We start from the raw sequence: 13828 nt of genomic DNA, 5'->3' as shown, positions 1-13828 counted from the left end.
ATTTCCACAGATCATATCTTACGGATAAAGGTGGAATTTTTGAAATTGAGTTCATTGCTAAACGACCGACGCTTTTAGTATTCAGTATGAAGAAGAGGATATATGATTCCTTGGTTTCAGGTCATGAAGATATTAAAATCAGAAGAATTATGGACTTCAGACTACAAGCTGTTGAGTTTTAATTCAAAGTATTCTTTTTGTTTTTTTTTGGTAATACATAAATGTATGCATTTAGTCCCACATTGCTAAGCCAAGAAGGTTGGAAGAGCTTATATATGGAGCCATTCCATCCTTGCTTAGCAATGTTAAGGGGGCCTACACGCATGCGCGGGCCGAGCCCAAATTAGGTGGTTTCGGGGGGTTCGGGCTGCATAAATCGGGCGCGACGCACGTGATCGTCGCGCGCAGAGGGGGGTGTGCAAATCCCCAGCTTGTGGGCTTCGCACTTGCAGGCGGTCTGGTTCGTTTTTGCCAGTCTCTGGATCTCTGGTTTGGTCTGGTTCGTTTTTGCCAATCTCTGATTTGGTCCGCGTACGCTAAGCGGCGCACCTGCCCCTGCCCGCGCGTGAGGAAGCGACGCACCTGCCCGGTTCGCTGGCAAAGCATTGCTTCATAGTGTATAAATACACTGCATCGGTTCCTCGTTTAGACACACTCTCAAAGCATAGCATTCTTCACTCTCTAGTGTGTGCACTACCTTCTTCCTCTTTTCCGAGTTTTCCCTTGTTCTGAGGCTTGGCGCGATCTGAGGTTGAGTTCGAGTGCGCTGTTCGTCTTGGAGTGGGCCTACGGACGACGCGAGCGGTTGTCGGATCTTGGGGGAATTTTTCCGGAGAGCCTCTGCACCGTGGGTGACAATAAATTCTCTAAAGACAGTCGGCACGCCGACGCTTCAACCGGAGATACTAATTTCTTAACCTTACTCATTTATTTACCTGTTTATTGCATGCTTGCTATTTTGGTGCAATTTACTACTGTTTACTGCTCTCGTATAAACAACCATTTTAGAGAATTTATTGTAAGCATCAGTAGACATAATGAATGATAGGATAATAGGGTCTGATGAGGCTAGTGCCAGACCCGAGAAATTTTTCGGACAAAACTTCAGACGTTGGCAACAACGGATGAAATTTTGGCTTACTACGCTAGGGTTATTCTCCGTTATAGAAACAGATCCTCCTTCACCTAATGAAGAGGAACATGCCTATAGTGTTGCCTTACAGAGGTTTAAGCAAAGAGATTATCTCTGCCATGGGAGGATCCTGTCTGCCCTCTCAGATGCACTATTTGATGTGTACTGCTCAACGGCTTCGGCTAAAGAGCTATGGAAATCTTTGGATAAAAAATACAATTCCGAAGATTCTGGTTTAAAAAAGTACACTGTGGCAAAATTTCTAAACTTCAAAATGGTTGAAGGGAAATCTGTGGTTGACCAGACACATGAATTCCAAGTTCAAATTCATGGTCTTACTGAAGGAGATATGTCATTACCCGAAAAATTTCAGGTCTTGTCTATCATCGAAAAATTGCCTTCGAGTTGGGAAGATTTTGGCATGACTCTTAAACATAGGAGAGGTAAAATCTCTCTAAAAGATTTGATGATTGCCTTAAATATCGAAGAAGAACATCGGAAGCAACATAAAAATGATGATATAAAAATGCCTATGGATTTTATTCCAAAGGCAAACATAGTAGTCTCATCTGACAAGAAAAAAATTCAAAAATCAGAAAATGAAGAACAAGATGAAACCCAAACCAAAGATTCAAAAGAAAAATGGAACCAAGCCGTGTTGGGCATGTGGACAAGTTGGACATTATGCCAAATTCTGCCCCAAGAAGAAAAACCAGAGCAATATGTCCAACACCAAGGCGCAAGCAAATGTTGTGACTGCTAGTGACGACACCAGCGATAGGTTTGTTACCTTCAAACCCGAACTAAACTTGATCTATCAACACAATGAATGGTTAGTTGATACAGGTGCTAATGTGCACTGTTGTGCTGATCGCTCTGCCTTCCTTACTTATCAGGTAATTGAAGGCACTTCTGTGACCATGGGGAACCATTCTGCAACCAGGGTGTTTGGGATAGGACAAGTTGACCTGAGGTTCACCTTTGGAAAAGTCCTGTCACTGCATGAGGTACATCATGTTCCAGCGGTCCGTCGAAATTTGATTAGCGGGTCAAAGTTAGTCCGCGCTGGTTATGAGTTGAACTTTAAATGTAATAAAGTTGTAATATTACATTTAGGAACCTTTATTGGAAAATGTTACCTTAATGAAGGTTTATTTAAACTCAATGTAGAAAATGTTACCTTAAATAAATCTACTGATATTGGTTGTTCATATAACATTGAGTCTTATGATATATGGCATGACAGACTAGGACCTGTCAATTTTAATACCGTAAAAAGGATGATGAATCTAGACATGATTTCTAAGCATGCTATAAATAATAAGAAAAAATGTGAAGTTTGTGTACAATATAAACAACCCCGTAAACCTTTCAAATCAGTTGATAGAAATTCTGATATTTTAGAATTGATTCATACTGACTGTTGTGAGTTTAACGGTGTAATAACGAGAGACCATAAACGGTATTTCATTACCTTCATTGATGATCACTCTTGTTATTGTTATGTTTATTTGCTAAAAACTAAGGATGAAGCTTTAGATAAATTTATGATTTTTAAATCTGAAGCTGAGAATCAAACAACTAAATCTATTAAGAGGTTAAGGCCTGATAGGGGTGGAGAGTTTACCTCGAACCTGTTTCAAAAACTTTGTCAAGATGCAGGTATAATTCACGAGGTAACTGCTCCATATAGTCCTCAATCCAACGGTATAGCAGAACGAAAAAATCAAACCCTTGAAGATATGATTAATTCCATGTTAGGCAGTTCTGGGTTACCCAACTTCATGTGGGGGGAGGCTCTATATACTGCATGTCATGTGTTAAATAGAGTCCCCATAAGGTCTAGGGATAAAAGCCCATATGAGCTTTGGAAAGGCCGGAGGACAAGTTTGAAATACCTTAAAGTGTGGGGGTGCCTTGCAAAGGTACTAGTACCTGAACACAGAAGGAAAAAACTTGGTCCAAAGACCGTAGATGGTATCTTCTTGAGTTATGCTCAAAATAGTATTGCATATAGATTTCTGATTATTAAATCTGAAATTTCTGGAATAGATGCAAATACTATTGTAGAACTTCGTGATGCTATATTTTTTGAGGATATATTTCCTATGAAGACGAGAACACCTCAGTCTATATCTAGTATTCCTACTAGAGATATGTCTGCTTCCGTAGATGCCCCATTATCCGTAGAAGGTACACCTTCCTCAAGTCACTCTAGTGAGCATACAGAACTGAGAAGGAGAAAAAGGCAACGTGTGTCTACGGATTTAGGCCAGGACTTTATCACCTATAATATAGAAGGTGACCTTGTGACATATAAAGATGCTATGGCTTCTCCTGAAGCTAAGCACTGGAAAGAGGCCATTAAAAGTGAAATGGATTCTATTATCTCTAATGCCACTTGGGAGTTGGTAGATTTACCTCCTGGGTGTACCACTATAGGATGTAAATGGGTGTTTAAGAGAAAACTAAAACCTGATGGGTCAGTAGATAAATTCAAAGTCCGCCTAGTTGCTAAGGGATTCAAACAGAAAGAAGAGATTGACTATTTTGACACTTATTCTCCTGTTACCAGAATTACTACAATCCGAGTGTTAATAGCATTGACATCCATATATCATCTTGAGGTCCATCAAATGGATGTCAAAACGGCATTCCTAAATGGAGATATTGAAGAAGAGATATATATGGCTCAGCCTGAGGGACATGTAGTTTCTGGATATGAGAATAAAGTCTGTACGTTAGTCAAATCTCTTTATGGTTTGAAGCAATCCCCAAAGTAGTGGCACGAATAATTTGATGGTACTATGCTATCGTTTGACTTTGAAATGAATGACTCTGATAAATGTGTGTATGCTAAAATGAAAGGTGATAATTGTATTATCTTATGTTTATATGTAGATGATATTCTACTTTTTGGTTCTAACATTTCTATTATTAATGAGACTAAGACCCTCTTAAATGGTAAGTTTGATATGAAGGATATGGGTTATGCTAATATGATTTTAGGGCTGAAGTTGACTTGATCAACTGATGGAATAGCAATTTCTCAGTCACTCTATCTTGAGAGAGTATTAGAGAAACATGGCTATAGCCAAGTTAAATATGTCGTCACACCCTATGATCCTTCAAAAACTCTCCACAAGAATAAGAGTGGTGTGGCAGTGTCTCAATTAAGATACTCACAAATAATAGGTAGTCTAATGTATTTAGCAAATTGTTCTAGACCTGATATTTCTTTTGTTGTAACGAAATTGAGCAGGTTTACCAGATGTCCGGACAGAACGCATTGGGATGCATTAGACAGAGTACTCAGATACCTAAAAGACACTATATCCTTGGGCTTGTGGTATGGGAGATTCCCTACAGTCCTGGAGGGATATAGTGATGTTAGTTGGATAGCTGACACTGCTGAGTGTAAAGGCGTTACTGGTTATGTCTTTACACTTGGAGGCAGTGCAGTTGCTTGGAGGTCTGTTAAACAGACGATTATAACCCGTTCTACATTTGGGGCAGAATTGTGTGCTTTGGATATCACAGTAACTGAAGCTAATTGTCTTAAGGGTCTTCTTTCTGAAATTCCCTTGATGATAAAGCCAATACCTTCTATTTCAGTACACTGTGATAATCAAACAACAATAGCTCAAATTAGAAGCTCCAAGTATAACCAGAAACAGAAGAGACATGTACGAATAAGATTAAAATCTATTCGTGAGTTAGTGTCTCTTGGAGTGGTGTCATTGAATTTTGTAAGTTCAAAGGACAATATTGCTGATCCACTCACTAAAAGACTTGATTCTGAGAGAATCAAGAGATCCAGTAAGGGAATGAGACTGAGGCCTATCCTGGTTTCATCTATAGCGGCAACCCAACCTATCTGATTGGAGATCCCAAGAAGTAGGTTCAATGTGGTATAAACAAGCTATAAGGGTGAACCGTAAGCATCAAATTGATTGAGATGTAATTTCATAGTCTCTTCCCTAGATAGATGCTTGACTGCTAGTAAGGATGAGCTTCGGAGCTCTTAATGAGTTCAAGGTCTTAATGACAGGATGCTCGCAGTACATCCTTGGAGAACTCACCTATGTAAGTATAACTGTGTGGCCGCAGTGTGGGGGGTCTAGGCAACTCTCCTTAGCACTTATGAAACAAGATTCGGTGGCATGACCGTAATGCACCAACCCAGAAGGATTCAACCGTCGCCCGTGATGAGTTGTTACCAATTGATTTTCATATATAAAAGGTTTAAGATCAAGATTGAGTTCTCTTCAAACCTATGTGAATAAGATTGGTGTACTTAGGTGAAAATTCAAACCGGAATGTATTTTCACTAAAAGCTCATTGCAACCAAGCCTCAGAACATATCTTTGTTTTTGACCAAAATAATTTGAATTAGTGGGGGATTGTTGAGTTTTAATTCAAAGTATTCTTTTTGTTTTTTTTGGTAATGCATATGTGTATGTATTTGGTCCCACGTTGCTAAGGCAAGAAGGTTGGAAGAGCTTATATATGGAGCCCTTCCATCCTTGCTTAGCAATGTTAAGGGGGCCTACACGCATGCGCGGGTCGAGCCCAAATCAGGTGGTTTCGGGGGGTTCGAGCCAGAAATCCATAAACCGGGCGTGACGCACGCGATCATCGCGCGTAGAGGGAGGGGGGGTGCAAATCCCCAGCTCGTGGGCCTCGCACTTGCAGGCGACCTGGTTCGTTTTTGCCAGTCTCTGGTTTGGTCTGGTTCGTTTTTGCCAGTCTCTGATTTGGTCCGCGCACGCGAAGCGACGCACCTGCCCCTGTCCGTGCGTGAGGAAGCGGCGCACCTGCCCCTGCCCGCGCGTGAGGAAGCGACGCACCTGCCCGGTTCGCTGGCAAAGCACTGCTTCATAGTGTATAAATACACTGCCTCGGTTCCTCGTTTAGACACACTCTCAAAGCATAGCATTCTTCCCTCTCTAGTGCGTGCACTACCTTCTTCCTCTTTTCCGAGTTTTCCCTTGTTCTGAGGCTTGGCGCGATCTGAGGTTGAGTTCGAGTGCGCTGTTCGTCTTGGAGTGGGCCTACGGACGACGCGAGCGGTTGTCGGATCTTGGGGGAATTTTTCCGGACAGCCTCTGCACCGTGGGCGGCAATAAATTCTCTAAAGACAGTCGGCACGCCGACGCTTCAACCGGAGATACCAATTTCTTAACCTTACTCATTTATTTACCTGTTTATTGCATGCTTGTTATTTTGGTGCAATTTACTACTGTTTAGTGCTCTCGTATAAACAACACAAGCTACATATGTTTTTCATAATGCAAGACGCAAAATTTCTAAAGAAGTATATTCTTCCTTGCAAAGATAAATTCCCTAAACTTCTGGAGGTCTTGTGAGCTGTAGCTGAATGATAGTTGGATAATTGAAACTACAAAAGAGAACAATGATGTTGAATCAATCTTGTAGTTTTCCTATGTGTTTGTTATTCCTAAAATTGTTCATCTAGATATTAAAATGCCAAGTTTTATAAAATTGCATTTTGTATCCTGATTGAGATATAGAGGGGGGTTTATCTTAGAAAACTGAGGATTGCACTCTGTGCAAATTATTCCAGCAACTGAAGGAGCAGTGAATCTTGTATTCTTGATTGATGAAAGTTGAATTGTATTTTCCCCTGAGCTGGGTGTATGTTGTGGTATGTGGTTATTTGCCAAGATGATGGAGACACCATTTTCTGTACATGTAGGGCAGAAAATTTTCACAAGTTTTTCTCATTGATAACAAGCTTTATGGAAGGTGTTTCTTGTTCTTAGAAGGTAGGATTCCTAGCTTCAAAATTTTCAAATAGAACAGGTTGAAAAAAATGCTAAAATTGTAGATTTAATTTCTAACGCTGTGTATGTTAATTCATGTTTTTTTGATTATGTGGTCTAGAAGTGATTCTAATCTACTTTGTTGTACTATCGTGCTATGTAGATGTGAAAGAATCAGGTATCTAACTCTTTGACTAGGCTATCTTATGGAAATTTTTTATCAGTCATCAGATTAAATCTAGAAATACAAGTTTCTCGTCCAGTCCTATGGAAGTTTTTCACCAACTATTAGGATAAATCTAAACTCTCAATGCCCTAGGTTTGTCATCCCATTGAAAGAAAATACTCTACAGTGCAGCCTAGGGTATTATTCTTTCTCTTTTAGTTGTATTCGAGGTTGAGTGGATGCCAATTGTGATTCCATTATTTTTATATTTTCATTGAGATCTAGAGTAGTTACTTACAGTTTAACCGTAGCAGTGCCCACGTCTCACTCAGGGTGAGTGAAAGTAACTTTTGCTTCATCTATGAAACTAAAATGTTTGAGACTATTGTTTTCATCTGAAGTTGATTGCTCTCGGTTAAACTCCACATTTTTAATGGTCTCCACTTTCTAGTACCAAATCTAGTGAGGTGGCTATTGTCAACTTCACCATCCCCTTTAAATAAAATAAAAATAAAAGAATAAAAAAATTGTGAGTAGCCTCACGAGAAGGTATAGTCAATTTGTTGACCTCTAACTTATGTCCTTTTCCATCAAATACTAATCTTGTTCGAAATTTGAGTCAGAGGAAGGTTGACTGAGATATCGTTGGTGTTGACGGAGAGACGACTTGGACAATCCTAGCATATGCGCCCAAGAAAATGGACCCTCCACGTGGGACTGACAGATGGCGGTGATTAAACCGACGGTACTTGGACTCTACACACACTCAGATAAACACACGGAGCTTTAGAGATCAAAAAATAGGGAAAAAGTGTTGGTGCAACCTTAGGTCAAGGTTGACCTGGTTGACCTGACTCGAGTTGACCTGACTCGAGTTGTATTTTGATGTTTGACTTAGGAAGATTGTCGGTGCAACCTTAGGTCAAGGTTGACCTAGTTGAGTTGCATGTTGATATTTGACACTCGTGGAAGAGTTGTATTCTTGATATGGGACAAGAATAGATGTTTGGGAGATTATTGGGGCAACCGTAGGTCAAGGTTGACCTGGTTGACCTGATTCGGGAAAAAGTCCAAGTATGAAGACTTGGCAACGGAAAAGTCCAAGCAGGGAGCTTGGCACTAGAAAAGTCCAAGTATGGAGACTTGGCACTGGAAAAGTCCAAGCAGGGAGCTTGGCACGCGAAAAGTCCAAGTATGGAGACTTGGCACGGGAAAAGTCCAAGTATGGAGACTTGGCACTGGAAAAGTCCAAGTATGGAGACTTGGCACGGAAAAGTCCTAACTGGGATGTTAGGCAGTGTGGAAAGTCCTGGTGAGTGAAGCCAGGCAGTGGGAAAGTCCTAACTGGGATGTTAGGCAGTTGGAAAGTCCTGGTGAGTGAAGCCAGGCAGTGGGAAAGTCCTAACTGGGATGTTAGGCAGTTGGAAAGTCCTGGTGAGTGAAGCCAGGCAGTGAGAAAGTCCTAACTGGGATGTTAGGCAGTGTGGAAAGTCCTGGTGAGTGAAGCCGGGCAAGGGAAAAATCCAGATGGATCAAGGGTGATCGGACATCTGGTGTGGAGAAGTGCTAGCAGGTCAAGGGAGTGACCGGATGCTAGGAATGATGTACCAACAGGTCAAGGTTGACCGAATGTTGGTGTGGAAGCCTTATGTCTAGGGCTGAGAAGTTTGGATCGGTCTGGTGACCGATCCAGTGATACTGCGTTTGCCCTGATCGGTCTGGTGACCGATCAGAATCAGATCAGTGGCTCACTGATTGTAATCTGATCGGTCTGGAGACCGATCAGGAGGCAACGCAACCTCGCGAGAAGAAAGCCGTGGATCGGTCTGCTGACCGATCCACGCATGGCCTGATCGGTCGGCAAGACCGATCAGGCATAAGCCTGATCGGTCTGTGGACCGATCAGGGCTTCGATCGCGACACCTGATCGGTCTGGGGACCGATCAGGTGACAAACAGAAGCTTCATGCGCCTAGGCTGATCGGTCTGCAGACCGATCAGGGTTCTAGCCGTTGCGACGCAACGACTAGTTTCTTCGCTGTCTTCTTCGCAGGTATAAAGGGGTCGAGGGCTGCTGCTGCACGTCTTCTTCTTTTTCTTCCTTCCTGTTGCGAAGTGCTGTTGTGCTTGAGCTTTGTTGAGCTCCTCCTTGTCGAAGCTTCGCGTGAGCTTCATTCCACGACTGGATCAGCTGCTGCTGAGTTGCTTGTTGCATCTGTCCGTGAAGTTGCTACTTCATCCGGGACCCCAGTCGACGAGAAGGCAAGCTACTGTGTTTACATTCCTGTTGTATTTTGTTCTTGCTATTCTCTTGTACTCTTAGCTTGCTGTTGCAAGTGATTGTGGCGAGGTTTCTCCACCCACAAGGAGTTTGATTTAGCCGGTTTTCCGGGGACTCATCCACCGACGGATTGATAGGCTTCGTCCACCTTACGGACACGCCGAGGAGTAGGAGTTTCATCTCCGAACCTCGTTACATCCTTGCGTAGAGGTTTGATTTCTTCTCCTGTTTTCTTTCTGCATTTAGTTTCCGCTGCGCTAACCCTAGTTTGTAGAAAGAAACGCGAGCAATTGGGGTCGGCTATTCACACCCCCCTCTCTAGCCGTACGAAGAGATCCTAACAAAAAGTACCCGGTGCAAGCCTTCCGATGCTCAAGTCAGATACTTTTTCTCCAGAAGAACAATGTACGAAGGAAAAAGAACTGTAGAAGACAAGTGCGAATGTGCGTGTACCTACTCAAGGGAGAGGACCTCCCTTTTTATACGACCATGCGTACCTCTGGAGCTTGACCGCTGTTAGAAAATGTCGGGTGTCAGGGCCTATCGGATGATGGAGGACACGTGACGCCATCTTATGGATTGAGAGAAGGTTCTATTTGCATATGAGAGCAGACCATTAGAATATTCCCTGATATATAGCAGTTATTCCTTGATAGACGGTTATAATTCCCTGACATTGTTATCGCCTAGTGCCTTTTGTCCCGCCCTTGGGTTTAGTTACGGGCAGTTCGGGCTGTTCGTTAGGGTGTGGTGCCTGGCCCGAGTCTTGATGAGGAAGACGAGCTACGATGAGGGTCCCATCTTTCACGCTTGAAGTACTGAATGGCCGATCGTGAGTTGTCTTACTGAAAATACCAGACTTGTCTATACAGATTGGGTTGAGGAAACTTGATCAGTCGGGGGAGGTCAAGCCTGACTCTAGGCCGCATCTCATGTCTCTGATATGGGATCCTAATTTGTCAGTACCCGACCGGAAATTATGCGACTAATGACGTCAGGCAGTCTAAGTCCTTCTTTCCCCTAACTGTTGACTGTTACACCCTCTTGATTTCTGATTGTCACGTCCACTTGACTTCTGACCGTCATGTCCCTTTAACTTCTGACTGTCATGTTCCCTTGATTTCTGACTGTCACGTCCCCTTGACTTCTGACTGTCACGTCCTCTTGACTACTGATTGTCTGGTTTTATCGGACCCCACCTTTATACATAGTATCAAATGCTAATGCCATTGAAATCATGGGCTAACTTTTCTCCCCCAAAAAAGTTGGTTTTAGTTTCCATCTCCTATTTGAAAAGAATCATTTGATTTTTTTTATGCCATCTTGCTTGTACATCTAATTGAATTTAATTTTGTGGTGAAATAATTTTGATGACATTTTTAGTTAACAAGGGATCAAGCAATTGCCAAAATTCTATTGATTAGATCATAGAGGATCACGATGAGGAATCTCCTGAGCACATCTTTCAGTAAGTTAATCGCAATAGGTAAGAGATGCAGTGCATCCCATGGCCATTCAAACAAAAGGATGAGAATGTGGTGTTATTTGGATGACAATTCAAGGTTCATTGCTAATCTTCCAGATGATATCTCAATGTAAATCCATGCAACATTGGCTACAATTTATTACTTGATGCTAAGATGGTTTACTAGAGTTGGAAGATAGTAATTATGAGTGACTAGCTATGTCAGAGGATAGAATTGGTGTAATTGAAGAATGATTGCAAATGATACCAAAAGTTGTAGCAAGCAAGTTTCCTGGGCTTGCATTTGACTCTTGTTTGAATAAGTGGCAATGGTTGCTATTCTGTCAATTAGGCATCAAAGAATGCAAAGCTCAATGGGTTCCCCCATAAAAGTTGTTTGTTTCATAAGGAGCTGAATTGGACAGAGGAGTAGCTTTGATCAAATGTTTTTTTTGTGCTTGTTCAATTGCTACTTGCTAGTGTCTTGGTTGCCTCTATATGTTAGTGTTTTTTTAAAGCCTTTGCAGTCAATTGTGTTTGCAAATGACTCATGGGTTAACTTATATCAGGAAGTTACTTCCTAGTGTTGGAGCTTTTTGTAAGACATGTTTGTTAAACAGCAAATTTTATAGTGAATAAAGGGTCATTACTTGCTGGCTTTGGCAGGACACTCCATGTTATTAAAAAAGTACCAATTGTAATATTCTGGTATTGGAGTCTGACTAATAGATATACAAGCTCAAATTTGGTGACTCTATGAATGAAACCTCTCTATTCCTGAACAAAGGATGAACTTGAACTTTAGAAGTTGGTTGCTGCTAAGGATTTTATGATAGCAGAGCTGGTAAACTGTCAAGTTCTTGACCTTTGCCAATCCATAGAGTTATTTTAGACTAAATGCAATATTTTTGTCCGGTCTTCATAGCAGGACATCTGAAGTTTTGTCAAAAGAAGGCATGGTTTTGAAACCTGATGGATCTTATAAATTCCAAAATTTTATACCATCGCGGTCTATTGAAAAATTAAATTATGATGAAATTTTGGAGGTGGAAAAGAAAATATTTTCAAGAAGAACCATTATTTTTACGTTTTTCATTTTTTAGCGCATTCTGATTTCACCGTGAAAAATTGAATTTAACAAAAAAAAAAAAAATACTAATAAGAAGTTGTGGAGCATCGGGGTTGAGCTAGGGTTTTTCTACTGTATGTTCTGTCGTACCCTAGCTACCTGACTTCTATTGCCTTTGACGACGATGCTCCACTCGACCATCCGCCGCCATGCTCTTCTTCCCTTGCCCCAACTCCAGCGCATTTTCTTCGCTACCTCCACTTCCTCCCACCTGTCAGGCGGCGGCACCTCTTCTCGCGATCCTCACTTCATGGTCCAGTACCTCGTGAACTCGTGCGGATTCTCCATGGAGGAGGCGTCGAAGGCCTCCAAGCCACTCGCGCATCTCCGATCGACCGAGAATCCCGACGCTGTTCTTGCTTTTTTCAGATCTCAGGGCATTGATGGCCCTAATCTCAGGAAGACGATATCACGTCGACCAGCACTCCTCTGCTGGAATGTGGAATCAAACCTCACCCCGAAGTTTCAATTTTTACGCGACTTAGGGTTGTCAGAATCCGACCTCGTCGATGTCATCATGACGAACCCCCCCATCGTGTGCCTCAACCTCCAGCATACACTTCTCCCAAGGTTGAGTGTATGGGAAAATCTCTTTGGATCAAGGGAGCTGCTCCTCAAGAATCTTAGGAAGCGGTTTTGGCTTATGTGCAACAACGTTGAGAATGTGGTACGTTCTAACCTGAACTTTTTACGGGATGAGTGTGATATTCCTCTCGAAAGGGCATCACTTGTCTTCAAAAAATATCCAACCTTCATTGTACAAAAACCAGATTCATTACGGGCTTTGGTAGATAGAGCGGAGGGAATGGGATTTACTAGGAGATCTCCAATGTTCCTCTGGATCCTTGACATTCTGTTTAAGACCAACAGAGAAAAACTTGACGCCCATTCCAAGCTTATGAGCAGCTTTGGGTGGTCGATCTCGGAGTTCTGTACTGCTATCGAAAAACAACCATGCTTCTTAAATATTTCCACAGATATCTTACGGATAAAGATGGAATTTTTGATCAAGGACATTGGGTTCACCCCATCCGCCATTGCTAAACGGCCTAGGCTTTTAGTATTCAGTTTGAAGAAGAGGATGATTCCTCGGTTTCAAGTCATGAAGAAATTAAAATCAGAAGGATTTTGGACTTCTGACGACAATCTACATATGTTTTTCATAATATCGGACCTAGAATTTCTGAACAAGTTTATTCTTCCTTACAAAGATAAATTCCCCAAACTTCTTGAGATCTCGGGAGCTGTAGCTGAATGATAGTTGGATAATTGTAACTGCAAAAGAGAATAAGGATGGTGTACCAATCTTGTAGTTTTCGTATGTGTTTGTTTATATCCTGATTGAGTTGTAGAAGGGATTATCTTAGAAAATTGAGGATTGCACTGTGCAAATTATTCCAGCAACTGAAGGGAGCAGTAGATAATAATTTTTTTTATTGATAAAAGTTGAAGTTTGTTTTTCCCTGAGCTGGTTATATGCTGTGGTATGGGACCTAGAATTACAGATGGTGTACCAATCTGTACATGTAGTGCATGAAATTTTTCACAAGCTTTTCTCGTTGATAACAAGCTTTATGAAAGCTGTGTGTTTTTCTTAGAAGGTAGGATTCCTATCTTGAAATCTTTCAAAAAGAACATGTAGAAAATGTTAAAATTGTAGATTTGATTTCTAATTATTATTGTACTGTCGTGTGTCCGTTGCTCAAATAAATTTCTTGTTCTTTTAGTGTAGAAAATTTTCCATTATTGTTTCCGTTAGGACAGAATTTTCTACAAACTGCTTAGTAATCAAATTGGCCTGGGGCAATGGCGATCAGTCTCAGAATCTGTGGATTTGTCAAATTATATCCTAATTGTTATGTAGATGTGG

General features: G+C 41.5%; 1 protein-coding gene across 1 annotated transcript; it reads left to right on the top strand.

Moving 5' to 3' along the window:
• Window positions 1–12082: 12082 nt before the first annotated feature.
• On the top strand, window positions 12083–13216 carry LOC122026528. Its single transcript, XM_042585265.1, has one exon. The coding sequence runs from the start codon at window positions 12083–12085 to the stop codon at window positions 13214–13216; it is 1134 nt and encodes a 377-aa protein (XP_042441199.1).
• Window positions 13217–13828: the final 612 nt, after the last annotated feature.

The sequence above is a fragment of the Zingiber officinale genome, chromosome 10A, assembly GCF_018446385.1.
Source record: "Zingiber officinale cultivar Zhangliang chromosome 10A, Zo_v1.1, whole genome shotgun sequence".
NCBI classification, from domain to species: Eukaryota; Viridiplantae; Streptophyta; class Magnoliopsida; order Zingiberales; family Zingiberaceae; genus Zingiber; species Zingiber officinale.
Note: the sequence above shows the minus strand (reverse complement) of the source record. Positions and strands in the feature narration are given on the sequence as shown.

Excerpts from the sequence above, each read along its gene's own strand:
- LOC122026528 (XM_042585265.1), top strand. The coding sequence starts at position 12,083 with ATGCTCCACTCGACCATCCGCCGCCATGCTCTTCTTCCCTTGCCCCAA.